Genomic DNA, 22,566 nt, shown 5'->3' with positions numbered 1-22,566 from the left:
GAAAACACTTTTCTTCAAAACCATCATAATATATATAGTATATGGCTGTTCGTGAAAACGGTGACGATGTATCATGTATGATTGTTACAGGTAACAATGCTTAAAATCTGCTTCTTTCACTGATAATTGTATTTTGCAGACTTTATTTATTCACACAAGTAGTCTGCCTTTCCCACTCAACAGGAAATTAATTTGTGATCACACAAGACACTATAATCATCAATTACAAACTTCAAATTTATGTACAATTCAACAAAACTTTATTCAGCTGTCACAGCACACTATACATGTAGTACACTTTATACTTCACATTTTATGTACACATTTTGACAATAGATGTGTTGGCTCACAAGGTCAACAGCAGTATTGCTAAAAAACTGTTTGCAGCAAATGAAACCATGTATCACACTGCCCTTGTGGTGTGACCCTTACGGAAAAATAATTTTGCCGCAAGCTCGCTGCAAGCTCGCTACAAGCTTGTATTAAGTTGGTATTTAACTACATGTAGATTGCGAAGCTTGCCACAAACTTGCATGAGATTGCACATTTGCACGCAATCTAGCTGCAAGCAACTTGCAAGCTTAGCTTGCAATGCTTGTATGGATGTGAGGCAAGCTTGCACATATAATGTGCATGTAGCTTGCATGTACGTGCAAGTTTGCGGCAAGTTTGCGGCAAGCTTGCAAGTTTGCGGCAAGCTTGCATGTGTACTTGCAAGCATGCACATGTACTTGCAAGCTTGCGGCAAAATTTGTGCATGTATTTGCAAGCTTGTACATGCTTGGTGCTATAAACCTTCAAGTGCATACAGTACGATGCTCACTGATGCATGCAGGTACAAGTAATACAAATTAGGGCTGTCCTGAATATACCGAATTGTCGAATATTCGTCGACCAAATTTTCGAGTAGCTGTTTGCCAGTTTGAATATTTGGAAGGAAAAAAAATATACATTTATACACTTCATTGGCAATGGCGGTTCATCCTGTTAGCAGATTAAAGCCCTTTTACAGAACAAAATACTTTAAACTGCAAATACTCCACCACCCCTTATATATCGCCACACGCAAACTCTAACCGGCACACTTTTCATGCAATTTTTTACTGGCCCAGCACGCAGTTGCAGCTGGCAGTTTGAATATTCGGTCCAATGCAGTTTCGTGTAAGTCGCATACTAAATTATTCAAAATTGGACAGCCCTTATAAAAATGAATCTTAGATTATTGTCAGATTGTGACAGAAGTCGCAATTCTGACTCGCAGACTAGCAGTGAGACATTAATTTTGCAAAAAGCTTCACATGTCATTTTTTGGAGGTACAATGTACATGTACTTGTATATCTTTACCTGTTTATTTACATACTACATGTACATGAATGTTCAGTTTATTTCATATGAATATTCAGTGTAATGCCTTGATTTGTTCACACTTACATACTTATATGTACGTACATGTATGTATCATGTGTTAGACTTATTCGTTACATGTATATTATTATTTTTTTTTTACTACAAGTACATGTACAGAGCAAAAACAATACAGAGCATAGTATTATTACCTGTGTAAGCAAGTACATGCACATGAAATATAAAAATATATTCAGGGAGATATACATTGTCCGTTTCATGTTAATAGTTTGAGACAATTTTTGTACAAAATTGAATGGTTCAATTTATCTGCTATCGGCAAAGTGTCGAGTACCATGTATTAAACCTCCAACAAATGAAACCCAACCGTATGATGGTGGAAGGGTGTGTCAAAAAAATTCTGAAAGTTTGTAACCAAATCTAGTGTTTCTTTTTCCGTCTGAACATGTACATGTATGTAAACATCACTTTCACAGTTCTTCCTAATTTACTTTGAACATCTGAACTGGCTTGTGAGTTTCCATGTCCAAAAACTGACGTCCAAAGCTTTGGTGTATCCAGGTATATCTGTTGTCAGCATGTGCCCACATCGTAGTAATTGTTCAAGACCTAGGAAGTAGCCTTAGACAAGAGATTTGGAAGCAGCCGTTGGCTCAATCACAGCTCGCCTTCATAATGTGTGATAGGTCGTTGGTGACATCTGTCCCTTGCAGTCAGTCACTGACGACTTTCCAACAACCACAACTCCCTGGTAGCTCACGACGGCCCTTCTGTGCTTCCTCGCTGGTCCACTCGGACTGGCAGCCTCACGGCTAGACTTTGTCCCAGCCCCCTGCTCAGTCTTGGGCCTGGTGTCGTTTCCAGGCGCCAGCAAGCACTGCCTCAACCTGCCCCGGAAGTCCTCGTACAGAAGCTTCCCGTGGTCCGGTACCCGGAACAGAAATCCTTTCAGTGGCATGAGGCAGAGGCCGCGGCCGTTCATTTGGAAGAAGCTGGGGTCGACCTCAAGGTCATGTGACTTTGTCATGTGACCTAGCCAGGTCCTGACATCATTGGTGGACCAGGATCTGGGATCTAAAGAATTAAAAAAAAAAACACCAATGTATTTAAAAACCAATCAATATTCCTGATGAATTAACCGTAACCTTCCCAAATCCTCTTTGCAAAAATGCAGGATTTTGCAGGATTGAGGCTATATATGGCAAAAAGGTGTGGCTGATTTTGGAGGATGCACTGTGTCAAGGTCTTGGGCCGGACATTGTGTTGTTTATGCTCAGCCGTGCATTACATTAAGGCCTAGATTATACTTGAAATCATCTGCACTGCTCCAGGATTGTCACTGGCTCTGCTTCAACATATTGACGGAGATTGCTGGGGAGGATTTTGCAGGATTGAGGTTGCTTCCTTGCAAAAATGCCTAGGAAGTTTGGGCTTGAATATAACAAAGAAGCCCTCCATCCAAGGTGCCTATACTGCCGAAAGGACTTTAAAACTACAAACATTTGGACAAAACGGACCAAAGTTATGAGGAATCTACGTTCATTTGGATGTACACCTAGGGAGCTGTGTCAATAAATATGTCACTCTTGAAAGTTTTGTTTTTTATCATTGATGTCTATATGGGAGTTTCTTACCGATGGGCAGCTGAAGCGGGTCAGTGACACGGTCCTGATGCCTGAATCGTTTGACTTTGCAGTTCCCGTTCGCATCTGATGACAGCCCGCCACTGGATGCTGTAGGAGAACACACAACTGGCAGACTGGCTGTCCGTCTCTTGAGCGCCAACCACTTATTCACCTAAACAGAGTGAAATGAAGAAATGGGACTTTTGAAATGTTTTGCTTTTGTGTACTCAAGATTGTCTGGTTAATGATGTAGCGAAAATGGTACAGTCAACACCAAAATGAACCGCCTGTTTGGATGAGTATCGAAGGTTGCCAAGTCTCCAGAATCACTTATTTAAACAAGCACGAAATAATCTCGGAAGCTGCGGGCCACTGCATTGTGTTCATGCATGTGTGACATGATTGTGCCATGTAATTTTTGGAAGGAGTAGTACGTGTGTTCAGTACAAACATCAGGTTTTTGACCATAGTGCCCCATTTTTAGGCGGTCAGTGCAGACCCATTAACAGAGGGCCTGGTCCTGAGGGAGGAGTTACCCGGGCCTGAGGGATGGGGGCGATAGCCATGCAAGGCTGTTGCTGACGTTTGTTACTAACTAACCAACGAACCAACTAACGGAGAGACGCGACCATTTGTTGAGCTGCTGTCCGCAGCTAAACAATGACTCAAGTTCAAAGTTCGTCTCATCCACACGCAGCGTTAGCGCGATGTATCAAAATTAGATCATTTTACTGACTTATTGGAGATGAAGCTGATGAAGATTAAGTGATGCGAAGTCGTGGTACAAGATCGACTGGGTTTGGATTTTCGTTGCCCTAATTGCAGCCGACCTCGATTCCTGGTTATTATAACAAGAAGAATCAAACCCAGTCTTGGAAACTTTGGTACTTGCTCCCAAGAAATTCAGAGCATACCTCACACGCGCGCGCGCATTAGCGTGAATTATGCCCAGTGATACTCGGATGTCTCGGAAGTTTTTGAATTGGGCACTCGAGATCCACCATCATATTGCAAATGATGCGATGGCACATCATTTTTGGTTCTTCTTGTTCTGTCCTCTTCCTCCACAAACGCAGCTTTGAGAATTTGTTGGAGTAACATGAAGGTGCTTCGTTAATTAACTAGCCGATCGTAAAGCCTTATTCTAATTTCACCGCCTCACTATTCGGCGAGATCTTGGTCAAGATCGCAAGCGACCCGAAAGAAGAAACTCTGGGGCAGAGAAGATCCCCATCATACCTTGAAGTCTGATTCACCCGGCGGCTGCAAGGGTGCCGACATTACGCCCACCTCAGCAGACATGATGGGAAAAAACCCGGTTCTTGTGAAACGGTCAGCAGACGAGGTGATGATGCACGCGCCAAGAGTTTAGTTGCGTCCTTCTACCGCCGAGTCAAGTTCCTCATTGCAAGGCGATGAACAGCGTAAACTCGTAGTCCAAAAGTAAAGTTACACAAACACTTTGTTTCCAGGAAGACCGTCAAAAGATCCGAAGTAGAGTTCACATTACGGTCGAACATAGTCACATATTATATTAAAGCGACCGCGTTTTACACTCTTGGAAATCAGATTCCAATGAACTTCCTGTCATTCGTCCGGTGCTTCTATAAAAAGAAACGTCGGTGTAGATGACCTCCAAGCGATCCAGCAGAACATTGCAGCAGTTAGCAAAAGCGTTTAGAAGCTGGTGTCAACTTTCCTGAAAATCTTGTACTAATGGCCCGGTTGGCGCTTCTATAGGCTTGCACTATATCGTCCCTGTTATATCCAGTATGCGGGATCAGACTGCTTTAGCGTTGACCTATAAACGCGTCCTATAAACGAACCAATCGCGGCCCAGTTTTTGTGACCAAGAATACAAATCAAAAAAACTTTTCAGACAAAATTAAACCACAACACTTCGTGCGGGAAACTTATAATGCAGCCGTTCACAGAATCGTTTTCGACCGGGAAGAAAGGCTGTTTCCAAACTTCGCGGACAAAGAACTCGGTTTGAAAGTTCCTGCTGGTACAGTGGTAATTAAGGTGCGCGCCCACGAGATACAGTGATTTCCAGGATAAGTTCGCGCTATACCTAAAGTACTCGGAATCGCTGTGAATAAGTCAAGGACGCCGTGTCGGCGCACGCAGGGCGGTAAACCCTGCTGAATCGATCACTCAGTAGAAAGTAAAATGAACGACCTTGTGCTATTCATTTTCACTTTGTCACGCGTCTCGATCGGGGGAATTTAAATTGTTTTGTTCCATATATAGCTCCGCTATAGCGAACAAAGAAATATTGGAATATGGCGTGCAACAATAGTTCTGTTGCTGACGTATAAAGATAGCAATCATACGTCATGCCAACAGCCGATGATGTGGGCAAAGTTGATTTGCTGGTCACGATTTTCTTTACTATAGCTGTTCACAAGACCGAATAATTATATTTTATGTCTTTGGATGAGTGCACAAGTTCTGTGTCAAAGTACGGTGGTGTTACAAGCAGTATTATACAACAAATGTAGTTGGATCACAATTTATCCCCAAAACGGAGCCGGTCTTGAAATTCCGCCATGCTCACAGAGGCCCCGGCCATTTCCGGATCCGAGAAGGGGAAACGGCAAACGGGGGCCACCCACTCCTAAAAAAGCCGGATTTTTTAAAGGAAATAAATTAAACGTTGAGTATCTCCCTTGCAAGCCATCAGCTACACACACCTTTTAGTTTTAATATTACAATGTGGAAACAGCGCACTATTCTTGTATTATACAGCCCTCTTCCCCCCCCCTCCCCGAAAATTTGGTTCTGGATCCGCCTTTGGGAGGTCCCCTTCAATGGCGGAAGTAATGAGTGCCAGCTACTGCATGTACAAAGCAACTGCCCCATGTAGATTATTATTATCTCAGCAATAGCTGGCACAATGCTTATTGAAGGGGGTTTCCGTGGTGAGTGTACAATGATATACCCTGCTTGGATTGATGTATAACACGAGGCATAGTAAGCAGCATTTACAGCATTTTCACCCGGCAAGGAGGTATGACAACCGGTGGACATGCAAAACCACCAATAGGACTCCAACAAACCAAACCAGGAAGAGAGGGAGACAAACAGATCTAGAAGATGGAGGGATGCATTGACAACACATAGTGACATGGCACGGCAACAGACAGCTCAAGATAGAGTGACATGGTGGAGCGACTAATAGGCTAAACAGACTAGTAAGCACATGTACATACAGGAGGTCGTGGGTTCAAGTTCCACCCGAGTAAAGTGTTGATTCTTTTTCTCTCAACCTCCCGGATAGCATTACAGGTGCTTGAAACAAAAAGGTCACCATGGAATGCCACCGAAGTCAAAAGGTAGCTGAATTCGTGATTTGAATTATCCCTTCAAATTTTTCCCGGAACAAAAATAATTAAGCCGCCGTCAGAACGTCATATATATATATCGAAGAGGCCCGTCATTTTCAGCCTTCTTGAACAGGCAGTCACGACCCCATCTTAATCCTCATCCAGCCGTGTCTAGGGCGATGACGTCATTCCTATACCAGAAGCTCATCAGATGAGCTCAGAGAGTGAAGCTCCTCGGATTATGTTACACATGATGTTGATCTAGTTACCATGGAAGCTAATGCGTCAGAGTTCGTTACTGAGAGCACGATGCGAGAGCGAAACCGAAAGTGCAAATCCTGTTTATAAAGTTTTTGCGATGTTCCTTTTTTACGATAGCTACAAATAATACATTTCTTTCAGTATCGGTACATTAATTAGTATAGTCATAGAGCAAGGACCTTGCTCTATGGTATAGTGTAGAGAGCGAGAGAGAAACCGAAAGTGCAAATCCTTTTTATAAAGTTTTTGCGATGTTCCTTTTTTACGATAGCTACAAATAATACATCTCTTTCAGTATCGGTACATTAATAATTAATATAGTCATAGAGCAAGGACCTTGCTCTATGGTATAGTGTAGTATGATCTGTTGCTAAATATTGTTGATTTGTAGGTTAAAACCTAATGACATTATTTTTTGTAAGAGTGTGATGGGTCGAAGTGGAGTGAAAAACGCTATCTTTACAGACGCTTATTTGCCGAATATAAAAATCTCAACATGGGCTTCGGGCTCACAGTGGATCAACGTTAATTACATCAAATTAAATGTATATTATAGTCAAATTTATTAGGTGGTGACGGTGTGAATAATTTCTGGTATATAAATATGCATTGTTCAACATACCCTAGATCAATCCACTTTTAAACTTACGCTGCTGCCTTGAAAAAAAAAACCTATACATCTCCATAAAATCCTTTGTCCTTTTTTTTCGTCATAATGAAGAAGGAAGTGCTGATTAAAACACATAGGGTAAAATCCTTAAGGAAAAATGAAGAATCAAAATGGCGCCAATATTATTTGGTTGGTTTTGAAGACCTTATACAAGATGCTATGCCGCACATGCACGCCTACTTTACTCTTCCCCAAACTTACTTTAATTTATTCACTTCCTTTGAAACTACAGATTGAAATGTGAAAACTGTACTAACCAGTTGACTTTTACACAGTCTCCGCGAGTCTTCCAACGACCCGACCGTTTTCCCGTCAAGGCGTTCGCCGTAGATGGACGGGTGAAATATCCTCCAGCTCTCGCCGTACGCACACCGTCGCTTCGCGTCAGCGGTGAAGTGGTGCGCGTCATGCAGCATCGGTTGCAGAACCAGCGTCTTCATTGTGGATTGAGAAAAGTTTTAAGAGAGACGATCTTTTTGGTACTGAGAAGAATTGTTTATATGAGACAGAACTGTTGTTCTTGATAACGTTTTCACTGAATTACCACGACAACTCCGAGTCAGACTAGTTCAGAAGTGATGTTCGTTGACGTTCGGCAACTGTTTTTATCATCCAGCCGACTGATCGACACTCTAACGATCTTCTTAATAACTTGAAAAGCAGGATTCGGACTTTCCAATTACATTAATTTGTACGAGTACCACTTAATGCCAGTCGATACTTCGGGGCGGAAAGTCTATTTCCAAAAATCAGAGGTTCCGACTTGGATCAGATCCACAGCATTCCGCATTGATGATCGAAAATAAATAAATGTTTCAAGCTCGTTTATTCTGCACAGTGCACGTACGCAATGTCACTTCACTTATCGCTATGTACGTGTCTGCGAAGAGCGGCCTTTTCCCAAACTGCGAACTTTTCGTCTGGTGGAGCTGATGCGCCGTACCAACGTGAACCCGCCAACATCCCGTTCAGAGAGAAGTGAACATGACACTCGTTTCCTGTGATTTATCATCAGAAATCACAATCGAAAACCGGATCCATGACGCAACCATCCTTTGATCCTGCCACAGTTTGTTGACGGATACACTCAGCGGGAGTACGCATGAAAACCCACGCATTCTTTGTAAGATCCGGGTTCCCTGACCTTATGAGGTCAATCGGTCCATTCATAAAAATAATGTTATCAGACCTTAGACTTGTGCAATGCTTTCGGCGTTCACATAATTGCACTGTATATGATTCCTTGTAGCATCTTAACGAACAACTATATAACCCGGGCCCAATCTGTAAGAGGCTGCAGTTAAATAGGTCTAGTCATCATGTCACCTTATTCTTTAGTCTGTGTACATAGAGCAAGTCATGAGAGAAGCAGAAATGGAGAATTATGGGGTGAACATTGGAGGTAGAAAAATGTCAAGTTTAAGATATGCAGATGACACTGCTCTTTGTTCAAAAAAGTAAAGGAGAAACCCAATTAATGCTGGGTGACCGGTGCGCTTAACAACACTGGAAAGAGGAAGTGTTTATACTGAATGTCAAAAAACAAAGTGTATTAAAGTAGGAAGTGAGATGATAGTAACTCATTAACCATTGATAATGAACCAGTTTAAAGTTTCAAATGTATCTCGGCTCAGTTAACTCGGACCTCCAGGAGACTGCTCAAAAGATGTCAACATCAGAATTAATTATGGCAAAGAAGAAAATGACACAACCAATATGGAAAGACAAACTCTTGACACGACTCTGAAAGTAATATTATAAATCACCGAATGAGCTGAGGGGTGGACTGTAAATAAAAGAGATGAGAAAAAGAAACATTCAGCAGAAATGTGGCTTTATCGAAGAATGCTTAGAGCTGGAAACTCCTGGGATGCATCAGGAATTAAAGAACGATAACACACTTTGGACATGCTTGTCGAAATATGAATTGCCAACTGATGAAAAAAAAACCTCGTCCAATTAAGGAAAGAAGAAGGGGGAGATCCAGAAGAAACTTCCTGGTAAATATGACGTGGAAGATCATTTTCCAGGAAATAGAAGCTGAACACAGAGAGAGAGATTGCGAATACTTGTTTTCCGAGTTGATGAGGTGGCTAGTGTGACGTAGTGAGTGACGGACGGACGGCCGGGAGTGGGGGTGGGGAGTTTGGCTAGACATTTTTATGTTCACCAAATTCTGAGGACGGGGGCCGTAAAAACACAGAGAAGGCACGTACATTGGCTCGATGGGGCGTGCCTTTGTTATACACTACTTGTTTATTCTAAACGCCCTCGGAGAATGAATGTTTGAGGAGCTCATCACAACATTCCACCATGACAGAACAGTGAAACTCGAAATTTGAGGGGGGTATTTATTTTTTTTTAGATATCGAGGGCAAACTTTTCGTTTGCGAAAGTTTTAAAGTCGTTATGATACATTTCGTTTGAAGATAATGTAGCATGATCTATCTCACTCGTTTTTCTTTTGAAGTTATTGATAGCAAAACAATTTACCTTTGAGTTAGGTCATACACGTGTCTGGTTTTTTTTTTTTATGGTTAAACAGCCTTACCCTAAGTTCAATGGTATATACTTGAAAATTGGCTGCTTTGCCAACAAAAATCGTTCGAGGAAGACAACTTCATCTTTCTGCATGATGCTATAGTTACGCTCATATCATTAAGTTTAATTTAAAGGGAATATTGCTTTAATTTTCGGAAATGGATGGATTTGGGGGGTTGGTAATATATAGCAAATATTGTTACACTGACTTTTTTGATGTTTTGGGTTCGTAGATGCTATAAAAACCAAGAAAAACAATCATGTTCCTGTAGTCTGGTTCCCTGACTCCATTTAAGATGAAACGGAGCAATTTATAGACGTTGGGAAATTGTAAGGCCAGTGAACCAGTCTAGCTGGCTTGCACCCGTTCATAGGTGTTTGTGTAATCGATTACAAACAAATGCGGACTAACTAAATATAGTCAATTGGGGCAGTATCTGAAGAAAAAAAAACAGTTTTTTTCCAGCACTGGTCGGCCGATCAGCGTGGGAAATTGATACGAAAATACCACATTTCTTGAAAATGACAATATACCAGGTGCCATGATTTTACAGGATGCTTTAGACTGTCATTTACTAACAGTAAAGCAAGGTATTTCAAAAGGATTTGGTAGTTTTATTTTTTTATGTTTGCAAATGTTGTATTTTGCCTTTGATATACTTTTTTTACCATCAAAATATTAGAGATAAGTGCTTTAGTTTTATATTTTGCGGCAAAGAATCCATTTGACCAATTTACATATTTCCAACTCCTTCAAACCGTTTTTGGTCAAGAAATACACAACAAAACATTTAATTTTGGTTCAACAAAAGGCAAACATTCAAACTTTTTTTTCTCAAAACGCCATTTTCGAGTTATAGGCTGTTTTATACGAGGGCCGCCCAAATATCGCAGACATGCTGAACCGACTGAAAGACAGCTTAACCGACTGGTGCAAGTCTAGCATCTACTCGACTACCAGACGATCCGTTTGTTGTTGAATGACCTTTTCCTTTTTTTTTCTGTAAACCGCATCCTGGTTCAAAGCAACTCACTTATGAAATAAATAAAAAGAAAACTAAAAAAAAAATATTATTCATGAACCGATGCTGTGTGGAAACCACAAAAGTGTTGCAGATTTAGGGTGGGTGATAACCTTGCTTTGTAGTTTAGGTCACTTGCTATCGGAGAACATTTACTCAACTTCAATGTGAGCAATTGAATATATTTTTTTTTTTATTAATCGGTTAATCTGTAACTTGAACTTCATTTGAATACTGGAATGCTATGTTAATTCTTAGTATACATTTGTATTTTTAATCTTTGACTTTTTATTTGGTGGTGTTTTTATCCAGTTAAGCAGAATTGAACCCAATTGAATTGAATTTGGCCAAAGATAAGCAACAACTATGTACTGTGCATGTCTGTGAGGTGCTCTTCATCAAAAGATTGCATTTTGTCAGCGACAAGAAACCGCTTGCTATTAAAAATAGAAGGAAATCAAGCCCATTAATCCATTGATGGTATTTTTACCATGGCAATTTCATTATGTCGTCAAGAAAGTGAATTTTGCGTAGCTCACAATTCTCTAAAACCGTTTGTAAAAAACCTAAGTTACCGCTAGGAACTATTCGAGGAGCCGGGAACTAGTCCTAGTGTATAGCCGTTGAGAGCTTGGACTGCTCAATGCTGTATTCAGTGTCGATTCTATTATGTACCGAGGCTCAGCGGACGCGTTCTGACACGATGTACTCATCGTCGGCACCGTCGTCATGTGCATGTACGCTCCAACTGAACTCGGAATGGTAGCGAAAAAAACACTAGCCAAACCTTTAAACTCAACTGCAATCAAATCTGCCGAAATTGCCCGGTTTAAACCCAGACTGCAGGCTTGAATAGTCCATCGACTACACATGCGCATATATAGCTTTCTATTGGGAAAATGTAATCTTGGGCAAAATGAGGTAAAAATCGACAGGTGTTTTTCCTTTTCTTTTTCAAAAATCGTTGAAAATTCAAAATAGTTTTTTTTAATCCGTAATTTCACACCGAGGTTTTAATACTTTCAAGATTTTCAGACCTAAATATAATACTGCATTTTACAATAATTATGTAGACGAATACATGGAAACCATTTGTTTACTCTCAGAGGCCACGCGAAAATGAATTCACATTAATATACAGCGGCAATATAATTATGTCGCGCATTATGCGCATCCGCACAAACTAAATGGCACCCATGATCAGACTGGCATGACCGGCGTTAACTGTTTAATGCAAGAATGGACAATCACCATAGAGCTATATAGCTCTATGGGTGCAACCCTGCAAAAAAAATCCCATAGACACTAGTGCTAAATGCGCATACTTCAAAATTCTTTTAAAAATACTCAGAACTGTCACAGGTATTCAAGCTGCACAGAAAAATGATGATCAATGTGTCATCTTTCATTTTCTTTTCATTTTTGGGTGGGTTGACCATTGACTTTTCGAGATATTCTCACCCAAAGAAGACGACCCCTATTTTCCCCAAAGCGGAAAAGTAGCCATCTTGAAAAACGATCCCTCCACAACATGGCAAAATAGCGCCACTTTCGAGCCCAATAGCAGCCAGCTTTCATTACCATATCTCTTCAATTCCCCAATTTTATGGCTCTCAAAACTCTCTAATATAGAATATTTTGAGGGTATAACTTTTATCCATGAGCTCGGCGGACGGATTTTTGGCCTATTTACAGGTGTGCACCCCTATGTCAATTACACACTATTCACGGTTTTTTGCGTAGTATCATGGACTTCCGACTCAGCGATTAGTGAAATTGTTTTCTGTTAATGAAGCGACGAATAAACCCCGCCCACTTGCAAGAAAAGAGCCAATAATTAAAACTCGATGCACGATCTGCATGATGCGTGAATGTCAACCTCGTCCCCAAAGCTTACTTAATTTTCAACCTCATTATCAATAGTAAACCCTGGGATGGGAACTTGCTTCCTGTATCCTGATTCGATAGCGCAATTAGCAGGTAATGGATTTATATCGTGTACTTGGTGTTGTTATTTCCAACGTGTATAACGTGTTTTCACGTTCATTTTAATTATTACTCCACACCTTCTTAAAAATAATCCTTTCCTTTCCAATTTGCTCATATTAATGTGACATGTGATACTGCATATTGGCTGGATAAGATTGTAACATTTTCACTTTGAAAAATAAAAAGCGTGTTTTCGTAACTCACGCCGTGACGAATGGATTCTGTTTTTACCCCAGACACCACATACAAAAACAAACGCTGATGTAAAGCACAGGCAGGCACCACACTTTTCCTCATTTGCACACATATCCAACATGTTTGGATAATGCAAATGATCTAATACCAGGGTGAGAACAGGTGGTGGGAGGATACTGCTCGACACCTTGGGAACGAGGGTGGTTGCGCACCTAGCATGCCTTGTTACATTTTACGCGTAAAAGCCACGATCAAGGCCTCGCGTTTAAAGCCAGCCATTACGGCGCGAACGATTACCGCAGAAAAGTGGTATCGACGTTCTTGCTATCGAGTATTTTGTTCATGACAGGCAAGACCTTATAAGTCAGACGACACATCACAATAAACGGAGTGCGGCGAAACAAGCAGAGTACTTAAGCAGACTCACTCGTCGTCAGCAGGAGGCCTACGGTAAACACACCCTGCTCCGGCACTTGGCTAATTTGAAGCACACGATCTGAAATTATCTTTCGGACTTTTAAACTGACGTGTGGGAATATTTTCTGCTATTGGGAGAGAGTTAAAATTCTGATACGACTCATCATCATAGACTCGTGGTATACAGCACGCAGCACTTGCAGTGCAAAAAGCTGTACCTTTACAGGGTGAGTAAAAAAACAAACCGAAACCCAAATTGTCGGGACTGGTGTTTTAGTAAATTTCTGCATGTATAGCACTTTCAAAATCTAGGATATGAAAGCCCAATTCATAAGCTTTCTTTTAGTACAAGAATCATTCAAATCACTTATGTACTTCTCAAGTTACAGAATTTTAAACACAACCACCTTTCTTTCAGCAAAACAAAACAATTCACACACATCCCCGCCCTAGGTGAATTGTTTTCGTTTAGCTGAAACAACACTACCTTTTTTTGTGATCCGTGGACAGAACTTTAAAACGGTGGTTGTGTTTAAAATTCCGTAACTTGAAAAGTACATTAGTGTTTTTGAATGATTCTTAGAAAGCTTATGATTGGGCTTTCATATCGTAGAACTTCACTCAAACATTTGGTTGTTTTTTTTTACTCACCCTAAAGTGGCCGAGTCACTGCACAACAACAGATCCTCAGCTCGTACTTTGGACTCTTGCGCCCGCGAGTTGACAAGGTGTTTGTGTACGTGTCCCCCAACTACAAGACTCTTATAAAAAAAATAAAATGCTGCTGAATTGTATACAAGTTTCGAGCTTTCGATCGCAATGATGTAATAGTGTTAGTTTGTGCCTATAGTATGCCATTTTTATAACAATGACAATGCTTACACTTTACAGGTACATTTTGACGAGAGAGACGAGATCGGCCATGAAAGTAGCAAATCTGTTACTTGTTTCGATCCTTCTTCTTCAAGTTCAACCGTGGGTGATACAAGCGAAGGGGAAATGCATCAAAACAATGCAGGCAACTAATAAGTGCCCACCACCGTGGCTCGCGTGGGGTAACCACTGCTACTTAAGCGTTGCAGCAACCCGGTACTACAACTTTCACGACGGAATGCAATATTGCCTGCAGTTCACTAATCCTGATGGCAAAGCGGCCCACCTGGTATCGGTCACCAGCGAAGAGGAAAACCAGTTCCTGCTGTCGTACGCAACTTTGGCCGGGAACCAAAGGTTCTGGATTGGATACCAGTACGACAACGCTCAAGGAAGGTTCATCTGGGTGGATGGGACCAGCGAAGCTGGCTATGAGAACTGGTATCCCAGGCAGCCAACTTACGGCGCCTGTGTGACTGTTTACGATGGCTTTTGGGCAAGTGTTTGGTGTACAAATTCAAACGGCTTTGTGTGCAAGATGGCAATCTGACTTGCATTGTATATCCTTCTGGATAATTGAATTGTGCTCACCAAATTGACGTATTATGTAGGCCTATATAGCTCATGGAACCTTACCAAAACATGTGGTAAAGCTTAAGAAGTATACAAAAACATTATAGCCTACCGTTTTAGTACCTGTTATATTTTGCACCAACTTTTCTCTAAAGACTATTAGGGCCTATGTATAATTGTGCGTAAATTGGGATAGGTGCAAATGCTTTCCTTATTTTGTAAATACAAAGAGTAATGTTTCGTGTTTTTAAATACTTTTTAAAATTTCCAGCCCTTGACAAAACATAAATTAATTAAGATTCCAAAATCGGGCACCGCGAAATTAATTTCACATGACACAATGTGCCACGTTCTGGCGATTGGTATGAAAGTAAAACAATTCCGTTTGGGGAAACTTTTTCTTATTTACAATGCCCTTTTACAATGCCTGTTCTCGAATTTCTGTATAATTGGTAATTTCAAATTATATCATTAGCTTATCGTATACAACGAGTGTTCAGTTTACAGGAGTTGTTAAATACAAACATGCAACGGTAAAAACAAGTTATCAGATCTGATTTTTTTTTCTTTCTAAAGCAGCTTAATTTAGGCCCCCAAAAAGTCTCCGGTTTCTGGTATGGGTGCGCGTCGCCGTAGCCATGCGCGTCGGCAAAATTCAAAAGTTATTTTTTTTTCAATGTTAAAAACGCCAAACTCACTGGATTGACTGGGATCCTGCTGCTGCACAATTTTAACGTGTTTTTTTTATGGGGTTACGATCGAGTATAAGTTTGTGGCCACTCTGGGCTCCCATACATTTTGCACTAAATTTAATTTAGTCAGCCATCATTTGCAATCATCAGCCGACATTTGAAGTCAAAAAAAAATATTAAAAAATTGGGGGGCAAGCTCCATACCCGAAACTTTCTTTAAGCCTTATTATGCTTCTACAAAAGATATATTTTGCACATTACCCAATCTTTAAACACGATCCTAATACAATACATCAATCTGCATTATTATTATCGATTCCCTCCCAAATGTCGACATTATTTTGACCAAAAATTTTGCACAAAGTTTGTACGATGTAAACTTGTACCAAATGGAAAGCTCAGACGCGTCCTTGAGGCTAGCCTTTAGCAACGACGGGGCAAATGTTCTGTTTGGACTGCCACTGCAGCCCATCCCCAAGTTTTGCTACGTGTCGTGACACAAGACACTGTTTAGGGAGAGAAAAACAATATTTCGTTTAAATCTTCTGTCTATTTTGTCTTCTTTTCGTGACTCGGACCAATCATCTGGCCAAAATTCAATTCAATGCTCCAATTAAATTTTGAGATAGCATGTCGTCTTGGACTATCGTTCCTGTGCAAAAGTGAGGCAAATGTTCTGTTTGGACTGCCACTACAGCCCATCGCAAAGTTTTGCTACGTGTTGCGACACAAGACACTGTTTAGGGCGAGAAAAACAATATTTCGTTTAAATCTTCTGTCTATTTTGTCTTCTTTTCGTGACCAATCATCTGGCCAAAATTCAATTCAATGCTCCGATTAATTTTTGAGATAGCATGTCGTCTTGCACTATCGTTACTGTGCAAAAGTGAAGCAAATGTTCTGTTTGGACTGCCACTGCAACCCATCGCCAAGTTTTGCTACGTGTTGCTACACAAGACACTGTTTAGGGAGAGAAAAACAATATTTCGTTTAAATCTTCTGTCTATTTTGTCTTCTTTTTGTGACCAATCATCTGGCCAAAATTCAATTCGATGCTCCTATTAATTTTTGAGATAGCATGTCGTCTTGGATTATCGTTCCTGTGCAAAAGTGAGGCAAATGTTCTGTTTGGACTGCAAATGCAGACCATCGCCAAGTTTTGCAACAAGTCGCGACACAAGACACTGTTTAGCAAGAGAAAAACAATAATTCGTTTAAATCTTCTGTCTCTTTTGTCTTCTTTTTTCGTGACCAATCATCTGGCCAAAATTCAATCCAATGCTCCAATTAATTTTTGAGATAGCATGTCGTCGTGGACTATCGTTCCTGTGCAAAAGTGAGGCAAATGTTCTGTTTGGACTGCCACTGCAGCCCATCGCCAAGTTTTGCTACGTGTTGCGACACAAGACACTGTTTAGGGCGAGAAAAACAATATTTCGTTTAAATCTTCAGTCTATTTTGTCTTCTTTTCGTGACCAATCATCTGGCCAAAATTCAATTCAATGCTCCGATTAATTTTTGATATAGCATGTCGTCTTGGACTATCGTTCCTGTGCAAAAGTGAGGCAAATGTTCTGTTTGGACTGCCACTGCAGCCCATCGCCAAGTTTTGCTACGTGTTGCGACACAAGACACTGTTTAGGGAGAGAAAAACAATATTTCGTTTAAATCTTCTGTCTTGTTTGTCTTCTTTTAGTGTCCAATCATCTGGCCAAAATTCAATTCAATGCTCCAATTACATTTTGAGATAACATGTCGTCTTGGACTATCGTTCCTGTGCAAAAGTGAGGCAAATGTTCTGTTTGGACTGCCACTGCAGCCCATCGCCAAGTTTTGCTACGTGTTGCGACACAAGACACTGTTTTGGAAGAGAAAAACAATATTTCGTTTAAATCTTCTGTCTATTTTGTCTTCATTTCGTGACCACTTCTGTACACCGTGATTTAGATAACGCTAAATGATGTAGAGGGTCCGTGTTGATGGCATAAGGTAATGTCTGGAAGGAATGGGGAGAGGTTGATGGTTTGTAATGCATTGATTGGTCATCGAAGTTAATACGTCATTCTTCATCAGGGCTCCTAATTGGTCAGTTTTCCCGCGAATGCCAAACGGTAACATTTCATTGGTTGAATAATATAATCAGAGCGTGCTGGTCGTATCACTCTGTATATGAAGAAAGCGAGACGTTGACGTCTTATTTGGGTCAGTTGCTTGTTACCGTTTCCAATGTAATAATAAAAGCACCAACTGTCGCTTTCAACTATTGCAAACGATTTCACGGTCACCGATTTCTACTCTAAAAATGAAATGAAATGGCAATTGGAGCTACCATTCGCAATAAATACGTCTTCAATTTTAGCAGCAGTCTTAACAATAAGCACTCCTCCACACGATAACAAGAAATACTCTGGCGATATTGATTTAGTTCCAGCGATCGGGGTAGGCATATTGTTGTTCCTCTGGTTATTATGCATAGAGTGAAGGCCACAAGCTAATTACTTTACATTCAGAATAATTACCAAACCTTCATTGATGACATGAAATTAAGAAATTTAAACGACCTCACAAAGTATTCGGAATTGCGTTCACAAAATATCCAGACTCTAATGTACTAAATTCTGACATTACGATTTTTTTCGTTGGAAGAAGTGAAAACGTCTGAACGCTTTACGTTTACGTTTTGTAAATGTTTGGTAATAATTACCAAACACTTACAAAACCTGAGATTATAACATACCTGTTTGTAACAGAATCCAACAAAGTTTCCATTTTTATTGACACTTTTTCCCTCTAATTACTTACATTTACTTGTTTATAGAGCCTAGAATTATGCTAGCCACAATATGCTGTTGAAGGAAGTTTCATTCCATTGTACATGTAGATAAGACATTGTATGTGTTTGGTGAACTGGCCTATACTTGCTGCACACACTGGGTTGTTTATGTGCACAGCCATCTTTGTTATTGTTCAACTACATGTGCAAACTGCGCAATAGTCGTGGCCTTGTTGCCATTTTGTGATTGGACAATGGACGACGTTCATTTGATGGTGTTTTCGTATCTCCAGTGCAAGTAGCTGCAAGCGCGGTCGCAAGTAATGCTGCTTACGCACCTGGGATCCGTCCGCACTCAATCCTTATCAGTCCTTTTTAGATATTAGGGATGTATGGTTTTTTTTTTAATTAAAACAATGATTGAAGAGAGAAGCAGGGGTCAATTTAATACGCACAACATGTACATAAAATAAATAAATTTACATTCATAAAATATTTTTTTTAAAGAAAGCATGAATATAGATGAATAATATAAGTTTCTTTTTAAAGAGAGAAGTAATTCTTCCATTCCCAAAGTTTATGCACAAAATTAATGTCCAACGAATCATTGCAGATAGCTTGCAATTAAATATTAACGTTCATTTAAATATCGAGATATATATTCACAGTAGGGTTTTGTGAAATGATTTTTCTTTTCCCCCTTTCTGTATCATTATGTGAACGAAATGTGTCACAAAAAACCTGCAGAATCTGGCCTTGTACGATGAACATGTACATGCGGCGCCCGTACGTGTACATGGTACCGTACGTACTTGCGTACATGCACTTCAACGTCGTTAATTGACCAATCACAAAATGGCAACAAGGCTACGACTATTGCGCAGTATTCTTAAGGAGGCAGCCATGTTTGTTTGGTCATGTGATCAAAGTTTTTCTACATGTAAAACAGTCCAAACATTAAGTGAGAGGTCCTTTTTGATATTGTGATACTTTAGTTTGATTGTAATTTAGTTTTTGTTGTAGACTATAGTGACTTTGAGGAAAATTGTGTAACTTTTACTTTTCCCATAATGCATTGCTTCTTGCACATGGCCTGATTCTCCAACAATGTGCTCAGCAGTTTGCTGCGCTGAGGATGATTCAATCCGCCTTTTTCTGCAACCATCCTAAGATTATTTAGCACACCCACTACAGGCCCACGAGGTAAATATCCTACTTAGTAATATTGCATCAGTTTTACTCTCTTAAATGTAGGATTAAGTTAGAAAATAATGGTTTATTAAGTCAAAGTAATTGTGTCCTTTATGCATGCATGTTATTTACTAGTATAGTAATGTAAATGTCCATTGTCATTTCTTTAGGTCATATGAGTCTCATTGAATAATTCCTTGTGAAGACTAAATTTACCACATTAACCTTCAAATTGTTGAGATCTATACTTATGATTATCATTGTTATTTGCTTGTCAGATCTCACGGTGTTCATCTTTGGAGACAGTTCATTGTCAACATTAAAGTCAGACATGACAGAGACATCAGTACAGATCGTGTCCGCCTACATTTTGCTTTGGTAGTTGGGTGCAGCTACACTGTTTAACATTAGGGGAGTGCCGGTGTGGACGGTAATTCTGTCCCCCGGTAAAAGTGTCCGGGGGGACAGAATTACCTAGGTAAAAGTGTCCCCCCTGTCCCGTTAATTCTGTCCCCCTCCAGGTAATTCTGTCCCCTCCAGTTAATTCTGTCCCCCCGCCCCCTGGTTTTACACGCATAAGTTGCTATATTGATGTTATTATAATGAATTCAGCGCACAGGGAATACATTTTTAGATTTTTCCACCCTTCATCAATGATTATCAAAATGAAATTAACGTTTAGATGTTAATCAACCGATCTATGTTTCTGCAAGAAAGTAGAAAAGGCACGCGTAGTAATACTCAACCTATACGGCTAGCGCGCACGCCCTCCGTAGGATTCGGCGGACAGTTGAGCACGTTACAGTGCACGTTACATGAGCACGATACATGCTGATGTGATATGTCCGCTGAGCTTACTTTTCCTCGGGCTGTATTACCAAGCCTATTAATAACGCAGTGAGGGACATCCAAGAATGTGTTATGTACATTACGGACACACTCTCGCAAAATGTGGTCCAGCAGCTTTCTATACAAAAACCTCGTTGTCTTGGGGTTTTGTACGTAAACCTTATCAGTCAGCCGATCACGCTCAATTGACTTCGGCCAAACCGCAGTCCCATCATAAGAAATAAGTTAACAATGTTATCCGAACCATTTTTTCCGAGAGTGTGTCTCTAATGGTTGATGGGCTTTTAAAAGGAACTTTTGCAAATGGGAAAGACACTTTGGAAACATCCAATCAGTTTGAATATGCTTCATGAATTTCTGAATAAACGAGCACATTTTTAACAGTATTTAATTACCATTATTTTTCGTTGTGGTGGTGGTGGGGTGGGGGGGGGGGGGGGGGGGGGGGGCCTTGACAAAACAAAATTTATGAAGATTCCAAAATCGGGGCACCGCGAAATTAATTTCACATGACACAATGTGCCACCTTCTGGCGATTGGTATGAAAGTAAAACAATTCCCTTTGGTGAAACCTTTTCTTATTTACAATGCCCTTTTACAATACCTGTTCTCGAATTTCTGTATAATTGGTAATTTCAAATTATTTCATTAGCTTATCGTATACAGTGATGTGTTCAGTTTGCAGGAATTGTTAAATACAAACATGCAACGGTAAAAATCAAATTATCAAATCCGATTTTTTTTTCTTCCTGAAGCAGCTTAGGCCAAAAAAAAAAGTCTCTGGTTTCTGGTATGGGTGCGCGTCGCCATAGCCATGCGCGTCGGCAAAATTAAAACTTTTTTTTTTCAATGTAAGATGATGTCTCAAAACCGCCAAACTCACTGCTTTGACTGGAATCCTGCTGCTGCACAATTTCAACGTGTTTTTTGATGGGGTTACGATCGAGTATAAGCTTGTGGCCACTCTGGGCTCCCATACATTTTGCACTAACTTTAATTTAATCGGCCATCATTTGCAGTCATCAGCCGACATTTGAAGGGAAAAAAAGTCAACAACAAAAAAGCCGCATCGCCGCACCACTTTTTGGGCAAGCTCCATACCAGAAACCGGAGACATTTTTTTAGCCTTATATGTTTCTACAAAAGATACATTTTGCACATAACACAATCTTTAAAACATGATCCTAATACACATCAATCTGCATCATTATTATCGATTCCCTCCCAAATTTCGACATTATTTTGACCAAAACGTTTGCACAAAGTCTGTACGATGTAAACTTGTACCAAATGGAAAACTCGGACGTGTCGTTGAGGCTGTACCTTTAGCAACGACGGGCCTTAGTCGGCGGCAACAGAGCCTGATTTAGTACGCCATTTTGTCTTTGAAAAACTAAGTTTACTTAGGAACTTTCACATCCAGATTTTCGTACCTAGGTCTTCTTGTTCGGTCACGTTTGTTTTCACATCAGGCGGTGGAAGTGCACAATACGGTGGATGTGTTCTCATTGTTGGCAAGTAAACTGACTAAAGTAAACTCCGAGGAAGACTGGCAAAGCTGTGGTAATTTGATTAATTTAAAACAGTACTGTTGCGGTGGTTTTTCACCCAACCCAACCCATCCACTGCCGCTTTACCTTGCAAAGACAATCGACGGAATGGACTCCTTAAATACGTTTTTCTACATAAGAGAAATAACTTCACAAATGTCCTCTGTGAAGAGGAATTATGCGACCACACTGCTATCCCTCCCAGGCAACTCATGAATCAACATAAATAGTCTATGCCAATCACAAGATTGGCATCTCGTCGCGGTATTCGAATAAAATCATTTCATCATTGTGTTTCCCCTTCCTTGTATCAAAAGAACAATACAGGGTGAGTAAAATAAAAAGGAAACCCAAATGGCAGGACTATTTTCTTAATAAATTTCTTCATGTAGCACTATCAAAATCTAGGATATAACAGCCCAATTAATGTGTGTTCTTTCAGCAAAACGAAAACAATTCACACACATCCCAATGTGATTTGTTTTCGTTTTGCTGAAAGAACACTTACCTTTTTTTGATCCGTGGACCGAACTTTAAAATGGTGGTTGTGATTAAAATTCCGTAACTTAAAAGTACATGAGTGATTTGAATGATTCTTGTACTAAAAGAAAGCTTATGAGTGGGCTTTCATATCCTAGATTTGGAAAGTG

General features: G+C 40.3%; 2 protein-coding genes and 1 long non-coding RNA gene across 4 annotated transcripts; 2 read left to right on the top strand and 1 right to left on the bottom strand.

Annotated features, from left to right (window-relative positions):
- Positions 1 to 685: 685 nt before the first annotated feature.
- LOC119721240 lies at positions 686 to 8,302 on the bottom strand. 2 transcript variants are annotated; one of them, XM_038191216.1, is made up of 3 exons: positions 7,509 to 8,302; positions 3,001 to 3,163; positions 686 to 2,440 (listed from the first exon to the last, which is right to left on the bottom strand). In XM_038191216.1, exons 1-3 carry the CDS (start codon positions 7,689 to 7,691, stop codon positions 2,037 to 2,039), a joined length of 750 nt encoding a protein of 249 aa, XP_038047144.1. In that variant the 5' UTR covers positions 7,692 to 8,302; the 3' UTR covers positions 686 to 2,036. The 2 variants fall into 2 exon arrangements, with proteins under 2 accessions (XP_038047144.1, XP_038047153.1); XM_038191225.1 differs by lacking the exon at positions 7,509 to 8,302 and adding an exon at positions 4,231 to 4,998.
- A 6,224-nt stretch (positions 8,303 to 14,526) lies between these two features.
- LOC119730028 (low affinity immunoglobulin epsilon Fc receptor-like) lies at positions 14,527 to 14,838 on the top strand. The gene has a single exon (XM_038202821.1). It carries the CDS (start codon positions 14,527 to 14,529, stop codon positions 14,836 to 14,838), a length of 312 nt encoding a protein of 103 aa, XP_038058749.1.
- A 4,373-nt stretch (positions 14,839 to 19,211) lies between these two features.
- On the top strand, positions 19,212 to 19,866 carry LOC119721233. The gene is made up of 2 exons (XR_005270166.1): positions 19,212 to 19,529; positions 19,796 to 19,866. It is a non-coding gene; the product is annotated as an uncharacterized LOC119721233 (long non-coding RNA).
- Positions 19,867 to 22,566: the final 2,700 nt, after the last annotated feature.

Source organism: Patiria miniata, unplaced genomic scaffold (assembly GCF_015706575.1).
Source record: "Patiria miniata isolate m_02_andy unplaced genomic scaffold, ASM1570657v1 HiC_scaffold_1, whole genome shotgun sequence".
Lineage (NCBI taxonomy): Eukaryota > Metazoa > Echinodermata > Asteroidea > Valvatida > Asterinidae > Patiria > Patiria miniata.
Note: the sequence above shows the minus strand (reverse complement) of the source record. Positions and strands in the feature narration are given on the sequence as shown.